At 50.4% G+C, this 23,185-nt stretch overlaps 1 protein-coding gene and 1 long non-coding RNA gene across 2 annotated transcripts in view; both read left to right on the top strand.

Moving 5' to 3' along the window:
- The window catches only part of LOC147616307 (putative galacturonosyltransferase 14), a 55,715-nt gene that overhangs the window by 30,677 nt on the left and 1,853 nt on the right, over positions 1-23,185 (top strand). Inside the window, exons 2-4 of the mRNA XM_086777030.1 lie at positions 10,621-10,673; positions 21,815-21,970; positions 22,070-22,660. Coding sequence (XP_086633156.1) covers positions 10,621-10,673; positions 21,815-21,970; positions 22,070-22,660 — 800 coding nt within the window. The remainder of the gene's footprint in view (positions 1-10,620; positions 10,674-21,814; positions 21,971-22,069; positions 22,661-23,185) is intronic.
- Positions 7,328-10,405, top strand: LOC147616308 (uncharacterized). Its single transcript, XR_015262481.1, has 3 exons — positions 7,328-9,956; positions 10,115-10,235; positions 10,323-10,405. It is a non-coding gene; the product is annotated as an uncharacterized LOC147616308 (long non-coding RNA).

Below are 23,185 nucleotides of genomic sequence, written 5' to 3'. Positions count from 1 at the left end.
TGATAGTCAGTGCTCTGACCAGGATGCAGCGGGCCAGTGTGCCCAGGGACTCATTGATCTTAGCTCTTTTCTACACGCTGCAGCTTTGACACGACTGGGAGAGATTCGCGAGCGGGAGCAACGGCTGAGACGCAGCCTTGCTTCGCTACAGCGCCTTCAGGAGCAGCAACCTGCATGTGAGTGGGTGGCGTCCCAGCTGAGCCAGGCACGCCAGGAGGTTAGAGAGGCAGAGGAGCAGAGACATGAGTTTTACTATCGTCGTCAGGCCTCTCAGTGGACGCAGCTTGGTGATAGAGTGACTGGGGAGTTTTTTGAGATCACTGGACCCCGTCATGCGCGAGCAGGGGTTCGCCAGCTTGCTAGACCGGATGGATCGATAGCTACTGAGCTCGGGGAGATCAGAGCCATTGCCACTGCTTTTTATCGTGACTTGCTTTCAGCGGAGCCAGCCACTGAGGATCGAGATGTATGCAGACAGACTGTGTGGGCCCATGTGCAGAGGAGGGTCACAGACCATATGCGCACAGTTCTAGGTGCGCCTCTGTCAGAGATTGAGCTTGCCGAGGCCTTGAGGGTCCTGCCGCGACATAGTTGCCCAGGGGAGGACGGACTGACGCCGGCCTTTTTTATGCGCTATTGGGACCTTTTGGGGCCAGGCCTCCGCAGGGGCTTTCAGCATGTTTTGGACACTGGGGTGATGCCGCAGAGCTTTTCAGAGGGCTTGATCTATCTTATCCCCAAGGGGGAGGGAGTATCGGATGACATTCGGCATTGGAGGCCTATTACGATCCTCAATACTGTATACAAGGTCTTGGCAAAGGCCTTGAGTTTGAGGATCCAGCCCTTCCTGGGGGAGTTGATTCATGCTACTCAGACAGGATTTGTCAAGGAGCGCAGTATCCTTGACAACATCTTTACTTTCTGGGAGGCGACGGCCCGAGCTAGGTTTCTTGGCGAGGACTTGGTCGTGATGCTTCTCGATTTTGAGAAGGCATACGATAGAGTTGATTGGGGATTCTTAGAGGGCACTATGCTACGCCTGGGCTTTGAGCCAAGATGGATCAGAGGGGTGGCAGCTTTGTATTCCACAGCTCGCAGCCAGGTGCTGATTGCAGGAGGTCGGGGGCCGAGTTTTGAGCTGACCAGATCAGTCCGTCAGGGGTGTCCTCTCGCCCCTTTCCTTTTTCTCTTCTTTGCGGAGGCTATGAGTATGTATTTGACGGCAGAGGAGGTTGGTTTGAGAGGACTTCAGCTCCCAGTCCGGGGGGAGGATTTGCTTGATGTTGAGTTTGCAGACGACACGGGCTTATTTTTGCATGGCCAAGAGGCCAATCTTATTCGGGCAGAGCAGTCGCTCCAGGTTTTTAGTGCAGCTTCGGGAGCATTGATCAATTGGCGCAAGACAGTGGCCTTTTGGATCAGTAGTGCTCCCACTCCGGCATGGAGTCCGGACCCCGGTTTTAGATGGATTCCTCCCGGCACAGCAGTGCGGTATTTGGGATGCCAGATTGGCCTCGATTTGTCACCTGAGCAGCAGATTGCCCCGCTTCTTCTGAGCATTCGGAAGAAGCTATTGTATTGGAGTACAGCTCGACTATCCTTGGCTGGGAGGGTGGTGGTGGCAAATCAGGTGCTGTTAGCGACTATGTGGTACATTACGTCTTGCTGGATTTTCTCGAGCTCTTGCATCAGCCAGGTACAGAGGCTGATCAGGAACTTTCTGTGGTCTGGGCGGGACGGTCAGCCAGCTCGGGCAAAGGTTGCATGGGCAGTTATTACACTTCCGCTGGCTCAGGGCGGTTTGGGCATTATAGATCCAGTCGATCAGAGTAGAGCCTTATTGGGGAAGCTTATTGTTCGGGGGTTGCTTCCAGGCGCTGAGCCTTGGAAAGAGCTCCTCTTGCAGCGATTGCAGGCCCGGGCGCCTCCTGCAGGGGGTACTTGGGCACCAGAGATTCGCTGGATATTCATAGAGATGAGGAGGACAGGCCTCAGTAGAGGATGGGAGGACAGATTTGCTTTGAGTATCCTGAGAGCTTGGGAGCTGCTGAGACCGGGGCTCTCTCAGCGGCCTCCGTCTTGTGTTGAGGAGCGGGCCAGGCAGCCGCTCATCTGGAGCCCAGCGGTTCGTACGGAGCAGGGTCATATGCTGGGTTCTCGGCCTCGTCTAGCCTGGGGACCTTTAGCGGCAGGCCCAGCTCGTAGTTTTGGAGACTGGCAGGCTTTCTGCAGTCTACCAGAGGAGACCCAGGTGGAGAGGCTGAGCCACTTCAGAGGGGGGTTGATTATGAGGGATGATATTCAGGAGGCACTTACAGAGGAGTGGTTCACACCTCTCGAGCCAGTGGCCCCACGGTGGATGGGTGCCTTCACACAGTTGGAGATCCTGATTGCTGTCAGAGCTAGCACTGAGGATGGCAGATGCCTCTATTATGAGATTCAGGATGAGGGCCGACTCCAGAGAGTGGAGGTGGAGTCGCCTTTGGTTGCAGAGTGCACCTTTCAGAGGATTCGGGTAGTGGCTGCCGCTTCTCGGAAGTGGCATATTGACCCCGACCCTGCTGACGTGCTCCCGGATTGGCGTATATGGGCATATGCAGCGCGCCCCTTGGCCCGGCTACAGTGGGACCCCGGAGAGTACGAGTGGCATGATCCTTATGCATCCCTTGAGGCCACAGAGATCACATTTTTCCAGTATACTGTTCGGCTGGGATGGCATATTTTGACGGCGAGGAGGACGGTTTCTCCAGCGGCAGCGGGGCATTGGCGATTGCAGGGACTATCACAGGAGTTCCTGGAGGATTTCTGGGCTCGACTCTGGGCTAGTCGACAGGCCCGCAGGATCTCGGCTTTTCAGTGGCTGGTCGCCCACAGGGGCTCAGCAGTTGGCACTTGGCTTGTTTATAGCGGTCTTCCGGCGGCCTGCGTCCGATTGCGGCCACCCTATGGAGACACAGAGACATTGCCTTTGGGACTGCCCTCAGGCACAGCAGATTTGGCTGCGGATGCTGCGTATTCTAGCCCCCCTCTCTCCAGAGGGTATGTTTACGTGGGGTGCCGCTGCTTGGTCGACTTCGTCAGGGCCTGCTATGGGCTATGAGATGGAGCAGGGCAGTCAGGCCATCAGATTTATTAGGGGCCAGCCTCGCCTGGTTCCGGCACCGGATTTCTCGTCCGCCAGCTGGACACAGGAGAGGGATTTACGATGGGAGCTCCTCAGCAGCCTCACCATCTGGTTCACCTGGAGGGCCCGGTGCTTCACGGCCTTTGAGGGGAGATTAGAGCCACCAGCAGAGACTGTTCGGGGGATTTGGCAGGAGTTGATCCACACCCTGCGAGGACAGTACGACCGCATCCGGGGAGACTCGGATGAGGCGATTTTACGGCGCCAGGCCTTTCATACCACTTGGCGCTGCGGCCCGTTCTACACCCTACACACGGGATCCCCCCGTTGGCACTACAGGCCACCTGTTTGGCTCTCCCCCCCCATTGTATGATTTAGCCGCTCAGTCCTTTAGACTGATGCTTGTATTTTGCAGCACCTAGGGAGAGTCTCCCGGGCTGCCATGATGTATTCACTGCTCTTCTCTCTGTTAGGAGCAGGAGAGATCTCTTTTGTAGCCCTACGGGCGTTTTTTACATAACTAATGAAAGGATCTTTTCTCGGAAAAAAAAAAAATCAAAATCAAAATCATGTCCCAAAATAAATGGGCGAGAATTCCATGGAAGATATGCTAGACACAGGCACAAGAGCCAATTGTGTCTCAATCACCAATATCAATGAGATAATCATATGCCAATGAAAATCACCAACCAGGTGCTAAGACACTTAATTAAGTGCCATGCACAAGAAACTAGTGCCTCACACAGAAACATGTGCTATGCACACAAACTGGTGCCATTCAAGAGCACAAACCATGGTGACAGAAAAGCTGGTTCTCCATAGTTCTGGCAATCCTTTCTCCCAATCCCAACAGTTCCCATGTTCTCCCATACAATCCCAACTCTGATCAACAAGCATGGTGTGGAAACAATGAAACACTCACTCCACAATCGCAACACGAATCCATGTGTATGGTGGAGTGTTCATTGAATTGCCCTCTCACAATCCCAACATGAATCCACATGCATGGTGAGATGAACAATGAACCTCTTGGCCTCTGTATGGGGAGATAGTGATTCTAATATGGCATAAAGATAAATAAATCCATGTCCCAAATAAATGGGCGAGACAAAACAGTCCCATAAGTCCAGATATCATAATCCAAGCTCAAAGCACACAAACATGTGCCAATCCACATGACCCTTGGCGTACACATAAGTCCCTTGCCAACCAGGTATCATGTCCACTTTACCACTTACACTCCGTGTTGGTACTCTGACCACACACCTTGGATGAGAGGTGGGCTCAAGTAACAAGATAAAACAATCCGTGTTGGTACTCTGACCACACACCTTGGATGAGAGGTGGGCTCAAGTAACAAGATAAAACAATCACTCGCAGGCATATATAGCCTGGTGTTCCATAAGCATTTCTGCTGCACATAGTTTATAGGCATTTCGGCCACCAATAGTTTGTAGGCATTTCGGCCACCAACTCACACTACCCTCTCAAGTGCCCATGTTCCCTTCCATCTGCTCTCTATTGTTCCACCCAGATATGGTAGAAACAATCTTCAAGAGAGCGCGTAGGACAAGAGAACACTACACAGGGTATGTGAACCATGAGTTTCATAAGTCCAATGCATCCCAAATAAAGGGAGCCAAAAAGAATAATCCTTTAACCTGAGGATAGATCCAAATCCCTAGAAAAGAAGTCCAGGAATCCATAGACCTTTATACCATAATTCTTGTATACCATAACTCTTACCACATACTCCGTGCTAACCACACACCTTGGAGTAGAGGTGGACTTTTATCCATAAAAGCATCATATCCATGAGATATCCAAAGATTTCTTCTCTATAAACTCGGACAGATTCGTCCATAGAAATTGCTTGTGAAGCCCAATATCTATATAAATCTCGTCCAAGAAAGAAAATCTCCATAGATATAGTCCATCCCAATAAAGGGAGCCATAAACAATGTTTTCCTGAAACCATCTCAAGGCAAACAACACCACCTTTCTCCTTGCATGGCTATACAAGGGTTAGTGAACATCAAAAACACTTCATAGTAAATAGCAAAATCACCAACTTTGCAAACTGAAAGTATACTTAGCTTTTTCTTTGCGAGGTAGGTCATGAAGCCAAAAGAAATATCTCGTCACCATATCCTTAAGATATCCTGAGATATATCTCTATATAGCTTGCTTGTAAGATTGATAATATAATCCACAATATCCATATGGAAAGAGTGCTAAACGTGTGCACATAAAGCCAACTCCATACTTCCAAGATAAATTTTGTGAATTCATAAATCCTTAGATCAACAAGCTGTCTACTGCTCATGCTCTTGCTTCATAAGCTATGAAGCGGCTGGCCATGCTTAACAGCAATGATGGTAAGTGTGGTCCCCACTTGAGATCTTTTCTCTTCCTTATTGATAAAAGGAAGCCTCCGCTTCCAAGAAAGCCTATGCTCTGATACCAATGAAACTCGCGGTGGGTGCCCGGGTTACTAGGCCTTTGACACACTTGTTGATACCATCAATGCATATTAAAACATTTAAACATGGCCACAACCTTAACACATATCCATCATCACTTTGCATAAAACATAAAGCTGGACAAAACATCCACAAATGCTGAAAATGGAGCTTGCACGTGTGACACCGCATAGAGGCCGGAATGGGCCAACCCCCCGCCCCCCCCTTGGAGTATTTTATTACCCAAGGAGAATAATTTCATGTACAAGCTTTGAGGGCCTTACTCTCCCCACTGGGAGATGCCGGATTATCCATATACAAATGCCATGACACAGTCCAACACGAGGCTACCAAGCCGGAACATAGGCTGTAGAAATTCCGAGCCAACAATATAATCCATATACCTCCGTGTGGGTACTGATTCTTCCCCAAAAACCACGGGGTCTTCATGCAATAGAGCTGGTACAGCAAGTACAACTCTCCATTCAGCCAGTATAGCAGGTACAGTGGCTGGTACAACAAGTATAGAAGTTGGTACAATCGATACAATGGGTGGTACAGCAAGTACAACAAGTACAAGGGCTGGTACAGCCAGTACAGTGGCTGGTACAGCAGGTACAAGGGCTTGTACAGCCATTACAGTGGCTGGTACAGCAAGTACAAGGGCTAGTACAACAAGTACAATGGCTAGAAATCATAATAAATGATTAAATACCCTTGCCTTCAGTATTTCTTCGCGATGGAAGCCTCCAAAACAGTCCCCAACAGCCGGTATTCTTCATGAGCAGCCTTCAAGAGAGAGAGGAAGAGAGTAGCCATCATTAGGGAAGCCTTCAACGGTGGTAGAGGCTAGTGTGCAGCAAGAGAGCCTCTATTAAATGAAGAGAGAGGGCTCCAATTTATAGATTTGGGCCTCCCATGAGCTAAAATGGCAAGAGAAGGCTACAATGACAAGTGGAGAGCCACACAATAGCTGAAGTGACAAGTGTGAGGCCACTTGTCTCACTTTGATCCACTTTCTAACAAGTGTCAGGCCACTTGTCTCACTTTGGTCCACTTTCTTGCCACATGTCCCAATCTAAGAGATGGGTCCTTCCATAAACTTTATCCAAAAATATCCCAAGTGGTAGACATTCTGTCATAGGCACTTTGCCAACTCTTGGTATCTGCTCAATTCCAGATGTAATGACGCGAACAGAATTTCCATCGGAGTCGGGCCAAAATAACAACTCTCCTAAATTTTAGGAGTGTGGTCCTTTGTATTCTAGGATAATCCCCCATTCCCAAAGCTTGTACTTTCCAAATATTTAGACATCTTGGAGTCCACCAGACCCCTTTCATACTGGGAAATGTCTAGGCTGGTGACAGATATCCTACATCAACATATCTTTTTGTTTTGTATTCATTGATTGTATTGATCCTGGCCAACGTGCTCATGGATTGTTCCTAAATAAATTCTTGAAAGGGGCCGGGGCTTGTTCCCCGCTTAGTATGGTGTACTGTGCAAGATTCCTAATCCCTATTCCCTTCTCTTTCTCCCCTCTCTCTATCATTATCTCTTGGACACGTGGTTGAATCTATCATGGCACGCCCCGTTGCGCTTTTAGTACACTAAGAGGATATGGTGGTTCACTCTTGGACAGTATGTCCACAGGAGTCACAGGAAGAAACGATGGCAGAACACACTTAAGCAATACTTAATTAAATTGGACAAGCAAGGAACACGTAAAGAACAATAGGAAGAAACGATGGCAGAACACACTTAAGCAATACTTAATAAATTGGACAAGCAAGGAACACGTAAGGAACAATGCACAAGAATAATGTACTCCACTTGTATTACTACCAACCATCAGTTTACAATCACCACTCATTGAATCATCCACACCCAATAGTGGTCACAATGAGGGGATAACACACTCTACTTAGGACAGATGACAGTGAACACATGACCGAAGGAACAATACAATGCGATAGCACAGCCTAAGATCTAATCTCTCCCTTGAATTGGGATAGAGTGCCCTTATAACTCTAGGGAGTCACGAAGATGCCATCGGTGACCGTTGGTGAGCATCTCAATTCTCCCATCTTTGGAAGGTGCAAGATGCAAGATGCACGTAGGTATAGCGGCGTGCATCTCCTTTCTTGAGGTGTGGTGCCTTAAATGCCTTGGAGTGGTGCGCTCCGGAATGTTCACACTGGAGTGTCCACTTGGAGCATCTTGGACTACAACATGGTACCACTATAACACCGTAACACGGCCACATTGTAACACTCTGGGCACTCATGGTGGCTAAGGTATGGAGGCATTACTTGTATGGAGCTGAGTTTAAGGTATACACGGACCATGATACATTGAAGTCTTTTTGTAACCAGTCGGATTTAAGAGGCCGTCAAGCAAGATGGGCCGAATTGATGCAAGAGTTTCACATAGAAATCTATATCGACGAGGAAAGAAGAATGTTGTTGCCGATGCATTGTCTCGCATAATGTATCAACTGAGTTTTAGTATGGTCGAGAATGAGATCATTTAGAATACGTGAAGCTCAAAAGATGGATCCGTATGTTCAATCGTTATGGAATAAGGCTAGCCAAGTAGATGAGGAATCAGCCCCGTTTGATTTATTGTCTGGTAAACGTGAATTTACCATTGAGAATGGAATTCTCAAGAGGAACGGCAAGATATGCGTTCCGGACTCGGATAATTTGAGGATATTAGTGACACGAGAATGTCACGATAGTCCATGTGCTCGTGAATTTACCATTGAGAATGGAATTCTCAAGAGGAACGGCAAGATATGCGTTCCGGACTCGGATAATTTGAGGATATTAGTGACACGAGAATGTCATGATAGTCCATGTGCTCGACACCCGGGAATTAAGAAAACCATTGAGCTCATTAAATGTTTCTACTAGTGGCCAACGTTCTACGGTGTCAAGTTACTAAATTCGAGCGTGTGAAGTCGCCGGGATTGTTACATTCGTTGCCTATTCCAGAGAGGAAATGGCAAAGTATTTCCATGGATTTCATTATGGGTTGACCGAGAACCAGGAAAGGTTATAAAGCTATCTTTGTCATTGTGGATAGATCTAAGATGACACATTTTGTTCTTACTATGAATAAAGTTCAAGCTCCGCAAGTAGTGGAATTATTTATTGCCAATGTGTTTAGATTACATGGCTTGCCAGAATCCATTGTGTCGGATAGAGATCTGCGGTTTATAGGTAATTTTTGGCAGCATGCTTTTAGTAAACTTGGCACGCAACTTTGCATGAATAGCGGTGATCATCCACAGACTGATGGTCAGACCGAGAGAGTCAACCAAGTCTTGGAGGATATGTTGAGAGCTTATGTCGGAGAACGACAAACCGATAGGAAAAAATATTTACCTTTATTGGAGTTTGCGTATAATTCGCGCAAGCATTCCTCTACAAACTTTTCTCCATTTGAATTGAATTATGGATATAATCCATTGATGCCCGGTACAATTGGATTACCTCAGAAGACACCCAATGTAGCTGAATTTCTGTCTCCCAGATGCAATTAAATTCAACTAGAGCTCGAGATTATATCCATCGGGCTATGGATCAAGCAATTTAAGTATGCTAATCCCAAGCGGATACCTTGTTTTTTTAAACAGGTAGAGAGTGTGTTTCTACTTGTTCCTCAGAGGACTGAGACGCTTCGTGCGGGTAAATCTACTAAGTTGTCGCCTAGATATTGTGGGCCATGGACGATTTTGAAACGAGTCGGAGATGTGGCTTATAAGTTAGACTTACCACAAGACTATCGTGTCCACCCCGTATTTCATGTGAGTCGATTGAAGTGTTATCTTCAAGACGGTCATAATTTAGTTGATGGTATGATTGCTTTGCATGAACCTGTTCAAGAAGATCACGGATCCGAACAGATCTTGGAATGAAGAAAAACACGATTGCGAAATCGTATTCTTTGGGAGTTCCTTGTAAAATGAAAAGGACATCCCTTGAGAGATGCAACTTGGAAAACGGAGTTTCAATTTTGTAAACGTTATCCTCAGTTTGTCATCGAGGATGATGATTCCTAAAAGAGGGAAAGAATGTTATGACTCTTATACGTGGGACTTACATGTGGCAACACGTGGGATGCGTACACACTGATACACGGGATTTACACGCTAGTAATGTGTCAGTAAGGCACATGTGAGAGGTGATGTCTCTGCATTTGTTGCGTTAAAGTCAGTTCAGTCCAGCACTGTTTTCAGCATGCGTTTGTACTTCATTCACTTGCAAGCACTAAAAGCAAATATTCCTATAAGGAGGTGGGAGCCCTTGAGAAGGTGGATTGGGACCCTTGACTCAAACCATAAATCTTTGCAATTCAGAATTCAGTAAGTGTTAAGCATCATTATCTTATCATTAAAACACTTCCACATCAAGAGCATGTTACTACAGAACCCGCAAGGTTGAAGTTCTCATGCACTTAAAGATGCTGAAGGGCACAAAACTCTGGATAGTAGAAGAGCTTACGCTAGTGCAAGTGAAACAGATTGGCTAAAGTCTGGGCAGCTTACAAAGAACGCAAATGGGCAGTCTTACGTGATGGAAGAGAGCTTATCCAGGATTTCTGCAAGCCAAAACCAATTGAGCCTCCACTTGTTGTAACTGAGGTGCCTCCTGACATCACTGCATCACCAATCGACTAATATGGTTTTTCTTTTTCTTTTTCTTCTTTCATTTTGTTTTTTGTACTACAGATTTAGCTCAAGATGTCCACAGTCTTTGTGTTTGTACACGGTTTCATGGATCATTTTGGCCTTCCGATGCCATTAATAAAGTTCTCTCTCTCTCTCTCTCTCTCTCTCTCTCTCTCTCTCTCTCTCTTCTATCCCTTCTATTATCTTTATCTCCTTCTCTAACTCCCCTCTAATATTACATGAAGATAACATTTTTTATCTTTTTCAAGTTAAAAAAGTACTTTTTTTACGACACAAAAAGCTGATATAATTGGGACGCATCTCATCATCTGGGTTTTCTTTGATATTTTTTGGCTAGATTGTATGGGGAGAAAATGGGGGCGAGCATTTCCTCGGTTCGGTCCAAGTTTGGTGAGTTTCTTTTCTCCTTAATGGGCTCTGATATTTTTGTACTATTTTTTTTTTCCCGAAAAAGAGACCTCTATTAGGTATGAAATAATATACAAAAGGGAGATTTCAAACCAAACAAGGGGGATCATGGCATCTTTTTCACTGCCACTCATATGGGACCTTGTTGGCAGCATAAGGCACTTGATTGATTGAGATATCCCACTCTCTCATAAACTGGCCACACTTTCTCTCCGCATCCCTCGGGATCCCTGGATTCTAGCCCAAATGGTCATGAAGGTGTGGATGATATCACTCCAAATCCTCCAAATGCACTCTGTATCATAAACCAAAGTGCCTTCAATGGCCTCAATGCATCTAGCCTTCCAAATGTGCTAGGTTGTAATGCTAGCAATAATCTCCCATGCACTATCCAACCTCTGTGCAGGTGGGATGTATCCTCACTTCGGCAGGTCCCGAAGACAGCACCGCGGAGAAAACTCCCTGACTGATCATAATGACCAGATCCCTGTCCTTCCCCTCATACCTGAGCTATGGGCCTGACTGCGTCAACGAAATGATAGCACCAAATGAAATGTAAGCATCCCTCCTCATCCTTCCAAACAGATGTGCTATTGCAGCCATAATCCTTTGTGCTTGCCTGCACTACCATAAGCAATAGTAGACTATCTCTGAAGCTCCGACACATCTTGGGCAGGCTGGGCTAACACAAATGGCCACCAACCTCCACTTCTTGGTGGCGAGACCACCAAGTAGAGAGCCAAATAAAGGAGGATATATGTGTCCTCCTATAAGAGTGCCACAACCTTCGCCAAAAAGTCCTGTGAATGTTAGGTCTGATACCATAAGCCTCCCAATGAGGTCTAAGAGTAGGGACTCTCTGAATGTGTCCTAGGACAAGATGCTTGACGTTTTGCACAGTATAACTAAAGAAAGGCATGCTTATCATTGGGTTGGTAGCATTCCTCCACTCCCACTCATCGGGGTCCCAATGCAAATAGCTGATGGGACATCCGCCATACAACCAAAGCTTCCAAACATGTGCTGCGATCATTACTAGGGGGGGATCAATACAAAAGTGCTTCCCTGCTTTGCCAACAACTCTCTCTCAGGACACACTAGCGGGCCTTCAATGATATCTTGCATGTCACATCTCTCCAAATAACATCCATCATGTACAGAGAAAAAGACCGGTGTGTCATCCTCCCCTAGCATAGGGAGGCCCATAACTTGTAGAGGTACACCTGTCCCTGAGAAGACTCCCAACCACAAGTGATGAAGCCCTTCCAAGAAGGTCCCTTTGATCCAGTCCCAATCCACTCTGTCCTATGCTTTTTCAGAGTCTAGCAAGAGGATGGAAAGGGGTTTGTTGGCTACATTTAGCCCACTCTACAGCTTCCCAAATGAGAAGATGTTATCAAATGTACTCCTTTCTTGGAGGAACCCATTCTGTGTGTCATGAATAATCCTTTGAAGAACTGGCTGTAACCTCATACTCAATGCCTTAGCTAAAATTTTATATGCACATTGCAAATCCAAGTGAAGTGATGGGCCTCCACTGCTTGATGTTGGTCTTATTCCTACGTTTTCAACATCTCTTTGTGGAGAGAGGGCCTCTACAGAAAGCAATATGTGGTAAAAATCTGATGCAATACTCAACTTATCCGGCTCAGTCTGAATCTCTCCCTGTGAGTCCTGCAAGTATCTCACACAATCCCTACTTTGGGTAGGTCCATGCACTGAGAATAAGTATTTGGTGCACCTACCACCCATATGTACCCCCAAAAGGCCTTATTAGTATGAAACGAAAACTCAGCCCGCCTATCCATGGCCATCTGCACCTCTGCTCTAACTGTAGACAAGAGGTTTGGGATCCAAGTAGACTGTGGATGCTTCTTGTGTTCCCTCTGAAGCGCAGCAATCCTGCGCCATATAGCTCACTCCTTGTCCCAGGGCTTCTTGTTTCTTGGCCAAAGCAACACTATGATAATACTAGCTGGTCCTCTCCAAGGCCAATGCAACTCTCTACCGAGGGTTGGGAGCGTCACACATGACCTCCAAATCTATCTGACCTCATGTGAAATCTCAATATCCAGATAGAGAGAGTCAGGGATACGGACACTACACTGGGGGATGCCATTTGAGTCTCGGGCTCCCTGAGGCACAAAACAACCGGGCGATGATTTGACTTGGTGGTACCAGGCATGATATATCAATGGTGCCTCCCCTATCCAGGCCCCAATCATCCACATAGAACCTATCCAATTGTGCAAAGATACATCCATCCCCACTTTTGCGGTTATGCCAGAAGTAAGATAAAGAGTTAGGCCTCTGCTAGAAGTTATCCTCTGTTCAAGAGTCCCTGCCATAGGAGGAGAGTGTGAATCTCTCCCATGAGGCTTTCTCCGAGGGATGTGTTCTACCCTCATGGCCACCCTTTTTGTCGGAGGGTTGCTCGACCATATTGAAATCCCCTCCAACTACGATGTTGAAGACTGCTCGCTGAAGCTCCCGCCATCACCCTGCGCACGCTGCTCGCTGCTCGCCTGCCCTCCCTTGCGCCCCTCCTCCTTCCCCCGCCTGCCTGCCTTCGCTTCTGCGCCCCCCCCCCCCCCCTCATCTCGCCATTGCGCCCCCCCCCCCCCCCCCCTCATCGCTGCTGCGCCCCCCCCCCCTCCTCGCCTGCTCGCCCCCCCCCCCCCCCCCCCCCCGTCTAGCCTCTCCGCCTGCTCGCATCCCCCCCGCCTAGCCTCTTCGCCTATCTTCAGCAGCGCCCCGCCCCCCCCCCTTCCTTGCGCGTTGCTGCCCTCCCCCCTTTTTTCTTTTCGCGTTGCGCCCCTCCCCTACTCACCTGCTCGCCCCCCCCCCCCCCCCCCCCCCCCCCCCCCCGCCTAGCCTCTCCGCCTGCTGGCCCCCCCCCCGCCTAGCCTCTTCGCCTTTCTTCAGCAGCGCCCCGCCCCCCCCTGGTTTTATCCTTCGTCTTTTCGCCCACTCCCCCCCCCCCCCCCCCTCGCGCTGTTTTCCACCCCCAGGGGGTTTTGTGTTTTTTTTCCCTTTTCCTCCGGTCTTCCGCCTCTTTGTGTGCAGCCCGTTTCTTGCAGGTTTTCCGCTTTCGCCTCGCCTTCGCCTGAGCTTCAGACTCTGATGGAGACTCCTCCCGCCTCGTCTCAGAGGGACTCATCCGCAGCCCCCTCGCCCGCCCCCGAGGTCATCCCCATCAGGCTTTCTCTTTCGCCGGAAGAGGAAGCGAGCCTCACCGCAGAGGTGGAACGCCTCCAGGCTCATTCCACCATCTGCCGTATAGTCGGCACTCGCCCCAGCAGAGGGGAGATCAGGGATCTTCTTCAGGCCCGCCTTCTTGCAGATGTGGGCAAGATCCTGGATGTACAGCTCCTGGGCCGGGGCCATTATCAGATCGAGTTCGAGGCTGCCCAGAGCGTTGCCAAGGTCCTTGCCATGAGTCCTCTGGACATCAGGGGTGCTCGGGCTTTCTTCAGACCTTGGCAGCATGGATTTGACCCAGCAGCGGCGGAGCAGGGAGAGCGCCTCTTCCATATTACAGTTTGTTTCCCTGGTCTCCGCCGGGAGTATCTTCCGCTCCTCCCCAGGCTCGGAGCATTGGTGGGCTCGGTACTAGAGACGGGCCCCTCAGCAGCTTCAGTGGTGGCCAGAGCAGCGGGGCTACCTTCGGTCAGAGTGTTGGTGTCTGACATCTCCTCCCTTCCTAAGGTCATTCAGCTACCTAGGATAGGGGGGGGGTGGATAGATCAGAGAGTGGAGTTCTCGGGGCTCCCGAACCAGTGCTTCATTTGCAGGCAGGTCGGTCATCTGGCCAAGGCCTGCCCTCGCAGGAGACCTCGACCCTCACCACAGCAGCAGGCTACTGATGGCCCGCCCACAGATTCGGCTCGGCAGGCTGCCTCAGGGACACCTGCTCAGGCCTCAGAGACCTCGGAGTGGCAGCCTGGACAGGGGCGCCGCCGAGGGAGACAGCCACAGCAGCACGCACAGAGACCGCTGCAGCAGCAGCCACAGTCTCAGCCTCACTGGGTTCCCGTGAGGAACAGCTTTGCTCCCCTTCAGGAGGAGACCCCTGCAGCGACTGAGGACCAGGAGATGCCAGCTCCTCCTTCTTCACCCCCCCCACCCCCGTCCCCTCCCACCGCCTCGTCTCCACCTTCGCCTCCTCCCGCCTCCGCTCCGGTTTCGGCAGCGGCTCCCTCTCCACCTCCCTCGCCTCCCCCTCCTCCCCCTCCGCCCGCCTCACCTTCCCGGGAGACCCTGGCAGTTCCCTGGCGCTCACCTGCAGTCCGGAGAGCGCTGAGCACTGACCTCGCTCGAGCATCACAGAGGAGACCTATGCCGATTAGGGCCTCACGGATTTCATCTATCCGCAGTCGGCTGAGTCGCCTTGGCATTAGACAGCGCTCGGAGGCCTTTGATTATACCTTTACACGGCTTTTTGGAGCAGAGGGCCCCCATGAGCCAGCACCCATTCGAGTTCACGTAGTGATACCTCCGGCCCGCGGGGAGGAGGCACTAGACTCAGCGGTGGCCTTCTCGTTCCCTCTATGTGGACCTTGTGATCGGGAGTGGACTCTAGAGCTTGCTCTCAGCACTTTGAAGACTCAAGCAGTTGAGTTTTCTCACCACATGAGCGATCTGGAGGTGACTGATGTGATAGGCCGACTTTGGGAGTTGGCTCATTTTTTCTTGGATCCCGGGAGTGTGGATACCTCAGGGATTCGGCATTTGGTCGTGCGCATAGTGGCAGACTTGGCGCGGGACCCTGGATATGTGAGTATACACGAGGTTTCTCTGTCAGAGCAGGAGGCAGTCGCCATGGGCCACAGCCACTGGCGCCTGATCCGGGATTCTTGCAGCACACCGGGTGGGCAGATTCGCAGCCGTTCGGATGGGGACTACTCTCCATCCAAGCCGCTTGCGAAGGCCCGCCGTACGGCTGAGACAGCATCCACCTCAGCAGGGCATCCATGAGGATCATCTCATGGAATGTACAGGGCCTTGGCGGAGCACACTTTATACGCTATCGAGGTTGCTTGAGGCAGGAGCTTCAGAGATGCCTGGTTGGTGGCAGCATTGACATTTTGATGATGCAGGAGCACCACTTGGGTGAGAGCAGGATCCGGAGATATGGTTCGGTGATGCCTGGTAGATGGGACACTTTTTGGTCTGCAGGGTTTGGTCCTTTGGGTGGACAGGGAGGAGTATGCATGGTTATTGCAGATGTATGGCGGCAGGCCATTGTGGATCGAGGGATCATTGTGCCTGGTAGAGCACAGTATGTCATTCTGAGGATGCATGATGAGCTATTGGGTGTGCTCAACATCTATGCGCCCAATCATGCTAGTGCCAGAGCAGAGTTTTGGACTCAGGTTACTGATGCATTGCCAGAGGCCGCACATTGGTGTGTTGGGGGAGACTTCAACATGCTTGAGGACCCGGCAGATAGGGTGGGAGGCAGTCATGTTACAGTGCACGGCACGGAGCTTGCAGCTTGGGACCGGTTTTGTATGTCACTGAGGATCACTGATGCATGGCAGCATGGGGCTTTCTCCCGGTCTCAGGACAGTCTTAGTTTCTCTCGGTCGGATCGCCGGCAGGGAGGGACTAATCTATCTCGGATTGATCGCTTTTATGTGGGCGATTGGTTAGGGGAGCGAGGGGGCTCCGTCGGCATTCTTGCTGGCACCTCATTTTCAGATCATGCGCCAGTTATATTGACATTGGAGGAGGGGACACGGGAGCCCAGCTTGCAGTTGAGGATCCCAGAGAGGGTACTTACAGATCCCAGTCTCGCTGAGGACATTGAGAGGATCTGGCATGATAGTCAGTGCTCTGACCAGGATGCAGCGGGCCAGTGTGCCCAGGGACTCATTGATCTTAGCTCTTTTCTACACGCTGCAGCTTTGACACGACTGGGAGAGATTCGCGAGCGGGAGCAACGGCTGAGACGCAGCCTTGCTTCGCTACAGCGCCTTCAGGAGCAGCAGCCTGCATGTGAGTGGGTGGCGTCCCAGCTGAGCCAGGCACGCCAGGAGGTTAGAGAGGTAGAGGAGCAGAGACATGAGTTTTACTATCGTTGTCAGGCCTCTCAGTGGACGCAGCTTGGTGATAGAGTGACTGGGGAGTTTTTTGAGATCACTGGACCCCGTCATGCGCGAGCAGGAGTTCGCCAGGTTGGTAGACCGGATGGATCGATAGCTACTGAGCTCGGGGAGATCAGAGCCATTGCCACTGCTTTTTATAGTGACTTGCTTTCAGCGGAGCCAGCCACTGAGGATCGAGATGTGTGCAGACAGACTGTGTGGGCCCATGTGCAGAGGAGGGTCACAGACCATATGCGCACAGTTCTAGGTGCGCCTCTGTCAGAGATTGAGCTTGCCGAGGCCTTGAGGGTCCTGCCGCGACATAGTTGCCCAGGGGAGGACGGACTGACGCCGGCCTTTTTTATGCGCTATTGGGACCTTTTGGGGCCAGGCCTCCGCAGGGGCTTTCAGCATGTTTTGGACACTGGGGTGATGCCGCAGAGCTTTTCAGAGGGCTTGATCTATCTTATCCCCAAGGGGGAGGGAGTATCGGATGACATTCGGCATTGGAGGCCTATTACGATCCTCAATACTGTCTACAAGGTCTTAGCAAAGGCCTTGAGTTTGAGGATCCAGCCCTTCCTGGGGGAGTTGATTCATGCTACTCAGACAGGATTTGTCAAGGAGCGCAGTATCCTTGACAACATCTTTACTTTCTGGGAGGCGACGGCCCGAGCTAGGTTTCTTGGCGAGGATTTGGTCGTGATGCTTCTCGATTTTGAGAAGGCATACGATAGAGTTGATTGGGGATTCTTAGAGGGCACTATGCTACGCCTGGGCTTTGAGCCAGGATGGATCAGAGGGGTGGCAGCTTTGTATTCCACAGCTCGCAGCCAGGTGCTGATTGCAGGAGGTCGGGGGCCGAGTTTTGAGCTGACCAGATCAGTCCGTCAGGGGTGTCCTCTCGCCCCTTTCCTTTTTCTCTTCTTTGCGGAGGCTATGAGTATGTATTTGACGGCAGAGGAGGTTGGTTTGAGAGGACTTCAGCTCCCAGTCCGGGGGGAGGATTTGCTTGATGCTGAGTTTGCAGACGACACGGGCTTATTTTTGCATGGCCAAGAGGCCAATCTTATTCGGGCAGAGCAGTCGCTCCAGGTTTTTAGTGCAGCTTCGGGAGCATTGATCAATTGGCGCAAGACAGTGGCCTTTTGGATCAGTAGTGCTCCCACTCCGGCATGGAGCCCGGACCCCGGTTTTAGATGGATTCCTCCAGGCACAGCAGTGCGGTATTTGGGATGCCAGATTGGCCTTGATTTGTCACCTGAGCAGCAGATTGCCCCGCTTCTTCTGAGCATTCGGAAGAAGCTATTGTATTGGAGTACAGCTAGACTATCCTTGGCTGGGAGGGTGGTGGTGGCAAATCAGGTGCTGTTAGCGACTATGTGGTACATTACGTCTTGCTGGATTTTCTCGAGCTCTTGCATCAGCCAGGTACAGAGGCTGATCAGGAACTTTCTGTGGTCTGGGCGGGACGGTCAGCCAGCTCGGGCAAAGGTTGCATGGGCAGTTATTACACTTCCGCTGGCTCAGGGCGGTTTGGGCATTATAGATCCAGTCGATCAGAGTAGAGCCTTATTGGGGAAGCTTATTGTTCGGGGGTTGCTTCCAGGCGCTGAGCCTTGGAAAGAGCTCCTCTTGCAGCGATTGCAGGCCCGGGCGCCTCCTGCAGGGGTACTTGGGCACCAGAGATTCGCTGGATCTTCATAGAGATGAGGAGGACAGGCCTCAGTAGAGGATGGGAGGACAGATTTGCTTTGAGTATCCTGAGAGCTTGGGAGCTGCTGAGACCGGGGCTTTCTCAGCGGCCTCCTTCTTGTGTTGAGGAGCGGGCCAGGCAGCCGCTCATCTGGAGCCCAGCGGTTCGTACAGAGCAGGGTCATATGCTGGGTTCTCGGCCTCGTCTAGCCTGGGGACCTTAGCGGCAGGCCCAGCTCGTAGTTTTGGAGACTGGCAGGCTTTCTGCAGTCTACCAGAGGAGACCCAGGTGGAGAGGCTGAGTCACTTCAGAGGGGGGTTGATTATGAGGGATGATATTCAGGAGGCACTTACAGAGGAGTGGTTCACACCTCTCGAGCCAGTGGCCCCACGGTGGATGGGTGCCTTTACACAGTTGGAGATCCTGATTGCTGTCAGAGCTAGCACTGAGGATGGCAGATGCCTCTATTATGAGATACAGGATGAGGGCAGACTCCAGAGAGTGGAGGTGGAGTCGCCTTTGGTTGCAGAGTGCACTTTTCAGAGGATTCGAGTAGTGGCTGCCGCTTCTCGGAAGTGGCATATTGACCCCGACCCTGCTGACGTGCTCCCGGATTGGCGCATATGGGCATATGCAGCGCGCCCCTTGGCCCGGCTACAGTGGGACCCCGGGGAGTACGAGTGGCATGATCCTTATGCATCCCTTGAGGCCACAGAGATCACCTTTTTCCAGTATACTGTTCGGCTGGGACGGCATATTTTGACGGCGAGGAGGACGGTTTCTCCAGCGGCAGCGGGGCATTGGCGATTGCAGGGACTATCACAGGAGTTCCTGGAGGATTTCTGGGCTCGGCTCTGGGCTAGTCGACAGGCCCGCAGGATCTCGGCTTTTCAGTGGCTGGTCGCCCACAGGGGCTCAGCGGTTGGCACTTGGCTTGTTTACAGCGGTCTTCCGGCGGCCTGCGTCCGATGCGGCCACCCTATGGAGACACAGAGACATTGCCTTTGGGACTGCCCTCAGGCACAGCAGATTTGGCTGCGGATGCTGCGTATTCTGGCCCCCTCTCTCCAGAGGGTATGTTTACGTGGGGTGCCGCTGCTTGGTCGACTTCATCAGGGCCTGCTATGGGCTATGAGATGGAGCAGGGCAGTCAGGCCATCAGATTTATTAGGGGCCAGCCTCGCCTGGTTCCGGCACCGGATTTCTCGTCCGCCAGCTGGACACAGGAGAGGGATTTACGATGGGAGCTCCTCAGCAGCCTCACCATCTGGTTCACCTGGAGGGCCCGGTGCTTTACGGCCTTTGAGGGGAGATTAGAGCCACCAGCAGAGACTGTTCGGGGGATTTGGCAGGAGTTGATCCACACCCTGCGAGGACAGTACGACCGCATCCGGGGAGACTCGGATGAGGCGATCTTACGGCGCCAGGCCTTTCACACCACTTGGCGCTGCGGCCCGTTCTACACCCTACACACGGGATCCCCCCGTTGGCACTACAGGCCACCTGTTTGGCTCTTCCCCCCCCCTATTGTATGATTTAGCCGCTCAGTTCTTTAGACTGATGCTTGTATTTTGCAGCACCTAGGGAGAGTCTCCCGGGCTGCCATGATGTATTCACTGCTCTTCTCTCTGTTAGGAGCAGGAGAGATCTCTTTTGTAGCCCTACGGGCGTTTTTTACATAACTAATGAAAGGATCTTTTCTCGGGAAAAAAAAAAAATCCCCTCCAACTATCCAATGACCTACCTGGAGGAGGAGCTTTGTGATGGTGTCCCAAAAGGTGACCCTCTCATCCCTCACATTAGTGCATAAATATTAAAGATGCCCAATTTCTGACCCTCATGCATGACCATAATCCACTGCGCTCTAGCAGGTATGATACAACATATCCAATAACATGAGGCATAAGTGACATTGCAACTAAAATGCCTACACCCCCTTTGGTCCCCTTTGCCGAGGACCAATAAGTGTAGCCAGAAAGAATCTTACCCCTATCCAATTTGTGCTCCTGCAACAAGAGCACATCCATAGTTCCACCTGTAAACAACACGGTGGAGCTGGTCCTTCACGAGGTGCTTCCTACTACAGGTGGGAAGCTCCTCCCCCCACCCCCCCCCCCCCCCGAGGGCTCTGCACATTCCATGAAACAATCCTCATGCTAAAGATGTGGTTTTTATCCCGGACCTAAGCAAACGCTTAGCTGGCATCTGTGCCGCCTCCCATAATGCTGAAGGAGAGGGTAATCCTTGGAACAAAGTCCAATGTCATTCCCATATTCAGGACTCTACACAGTCTCTGCATATGTGCGGTGTGCGCAATACCTGAGCACCTTGTTGGCAAGGCAGGGATAGGGGGCACCTGTAGGACGAGCCCAAAAGCTGACTCAATGGTCTCCAGCATCAGCCAATACGTGTGTGGAAGATCAGGGAATCTGAGTGTAAGAAGAAAGCGGTTCTGGTCTTGTTAACGGGGTCGAAATAGCTGGTGTAGGTAGGAAGAACATCTTCCTTGGGCCCAATGGGAAATGAGCTTTTCTTCAACACCTCTGAGGCTGCTTCCTCAGCATTGAATTCCACTAGGAAGAAACCTCTCCAAAGTAACCTCACATCTTTGAAGTTGAGTGCAAAGACACAGGGCAATGCTGCAAGTACCCAATCATGGGCCTGGAGATGGGACGGATGTGACCTTAAGATCATGGCAATGAGGGTTATCTTGGTGTTTTTTTCAATCTCAACAAAGAGGGTCGCGAGCTCGGTTTCTGTAAAATTAATGGTTCGCTTGGCCCCACGGGCGGGGGATTACCATGATGCTAATCTAAGCGAAAAAGGCCGACTTGAACACTTGGAAAAACTTTTCAACTCTGAGGCTAAAAGGAAAAGGAGGGGGTAGGCCGAAAACCAAGGCCGGGCAGCAGGCCAAGGTAGGAAAGCAAAAGGAGCAGAGCAGCGAAGAGTGGAAAAGAAAGCGGGCAGGGGGAAGAAGAGGTGGGCAGAAGGGCTTACCAGGAAGGAGAAGGAATGGCAGGCAGAAGGATTCAGCAAGAGGGGGGGGGGGGGAGAGGCGCAGCAGAAGAGGGGGATGATGGGCAGCAGAGGGGGGAAGGGGGGCAGAGGAGTGTGAAGCAGGGGCACCGAGGAGGAGAAGGCAGGGGGGCACAGCGCTCAGCAGTTGGGAGCTTCAGTTCAGGCACTTTTTTTTGTACTATTTGGCTCACTGTTGTACAAATTTTATGTTGTGTGGTTTTCAAATATCAATAACTTTAAAAAGATCCATCTGAATTCAAAGATTTAAATTTGTGGGGTCTCTTGCTAACAATCTTCCTGAATCCTGTTTCCCATAGAGAGATTCCAAGCAAGTATATGCATTGCTGATGCAAGCAGAAAATGAAGCACTTCCTGAAGGGATGAGCATTCCGGAATCCTTTGATGACCTAATAGCTGAAGTCAAGGCCAAACATTTGGATACATGGACGTCTATTTTGAAGCTTAGGGCCATGGTTTGTTCAAATTGCACCCGTTCCTTGTTCTTAGTGTGGTGTGCTTTGCTTTCATTAAGATCTTTGGTAAGCCACTCTATTCTATTTTTGGGTGTTCAGGTGGAGGCCTTTGATGGGAGAGCAAAGCAGGCGAGACTCCAAGAAGCATTGTACAAGCACTTTGCTTCAACTGGCATACCAAGGGGTTTACACTGCCTATCATTAAAACTGACAACAGAATACACTTCCAATGCCAGAGCCCGTCATGAGTTGCCATCACCGGAGCTTGTCCCTCGTCTTACAGACAGTTCTCTGCACCACTTTATTGTTGCTACAGACAATGTTCTTGCAGCGTCTGTGGTGGTCTCCTCTACCATAAAGAATGCCAATGAGCCTTCCAAAATTGTCTTTCATGTTGTTACAGACAGGAAAACTTATGCAGCCATGCATTCTTGGTTTGCCTTGAACCCTCTTCCTCCAGCTGTCATTGAGGTTAAGGGTGTTCATCAATTTTCTTGGTTGACGAAGGATCATGTCCCGATATTGGAGGCTTTGGAAACTCACAATAATATCTTGTGGTATTACCATGGAGACCATGCTGCTGGGACAGATTTTACTGACTCTCCAAGGATACTGGCATCCAAGCTCCTGGCTCGAAGTTCGAAGTACATTTCAATCTTGAATCACCTGCGCATCTACCTTCCAGAGGTAATAATCTTATAAGTAGTTTTTTGTTTTCATGGACGTGGAGAGCAATTACTGTTTTAGAATTATACCTAAAGTATGAGGCATTGAAATCATGTATTAACACTGACATTTAGCATGTCCAATTTGGCCATGCATGCAAGGAAACGCTAAGTCAATGCTAACAAAACTTGAATGAGAGACATGATGATGACTATATAAATGTTTAGTGGAGCCGGAATATTTGTCATGGCATCCACTTCCTTCCTTGGGATGCCGTGTGTCGTGCTCTAGTGGTCTAGCAGGGTGAGGATAATATCAGGAAGCTGAAGCGCAAACTTGTGAGCTACAAAGAGGAAAGATGCCAGATGAGTGTAAGGCTACATGAACACTCGCTAGTAGATGTTAACAGCCAGGGAAGGACATGAATCATTTGAGAATATTGAAGCAGGCAGGAAGAAGACTCAGGTTTAGTGAAGAAGCCAAGCACATATAGACCAGCCTCAAAACACAGGATCATAAGGATCAACCTAGCCAGCATCAAGAAGGATA

The sequence above is a fragment of the Cibotium barometz genome, chromosome 38 (genome assembly GCF_041138505.1).
Source record: "Cibotium barometz isolate CiBa-2024 chromosome 38, ASM4113850v1, whole genome shotgun sequence".
NCBI classification, from domain to species: Eukaryota; Viridiplantae; Streptophyta; class Polypodiopsida; order Cyatheales; family Cibotiaceae; genus Cibotium; species Cibotium barometz.
The sequence above is the reverse complement of the archived record's forward strand: the minus strand, read 5'-3'. Positions and strand labels throughout refer to the sequence as shown.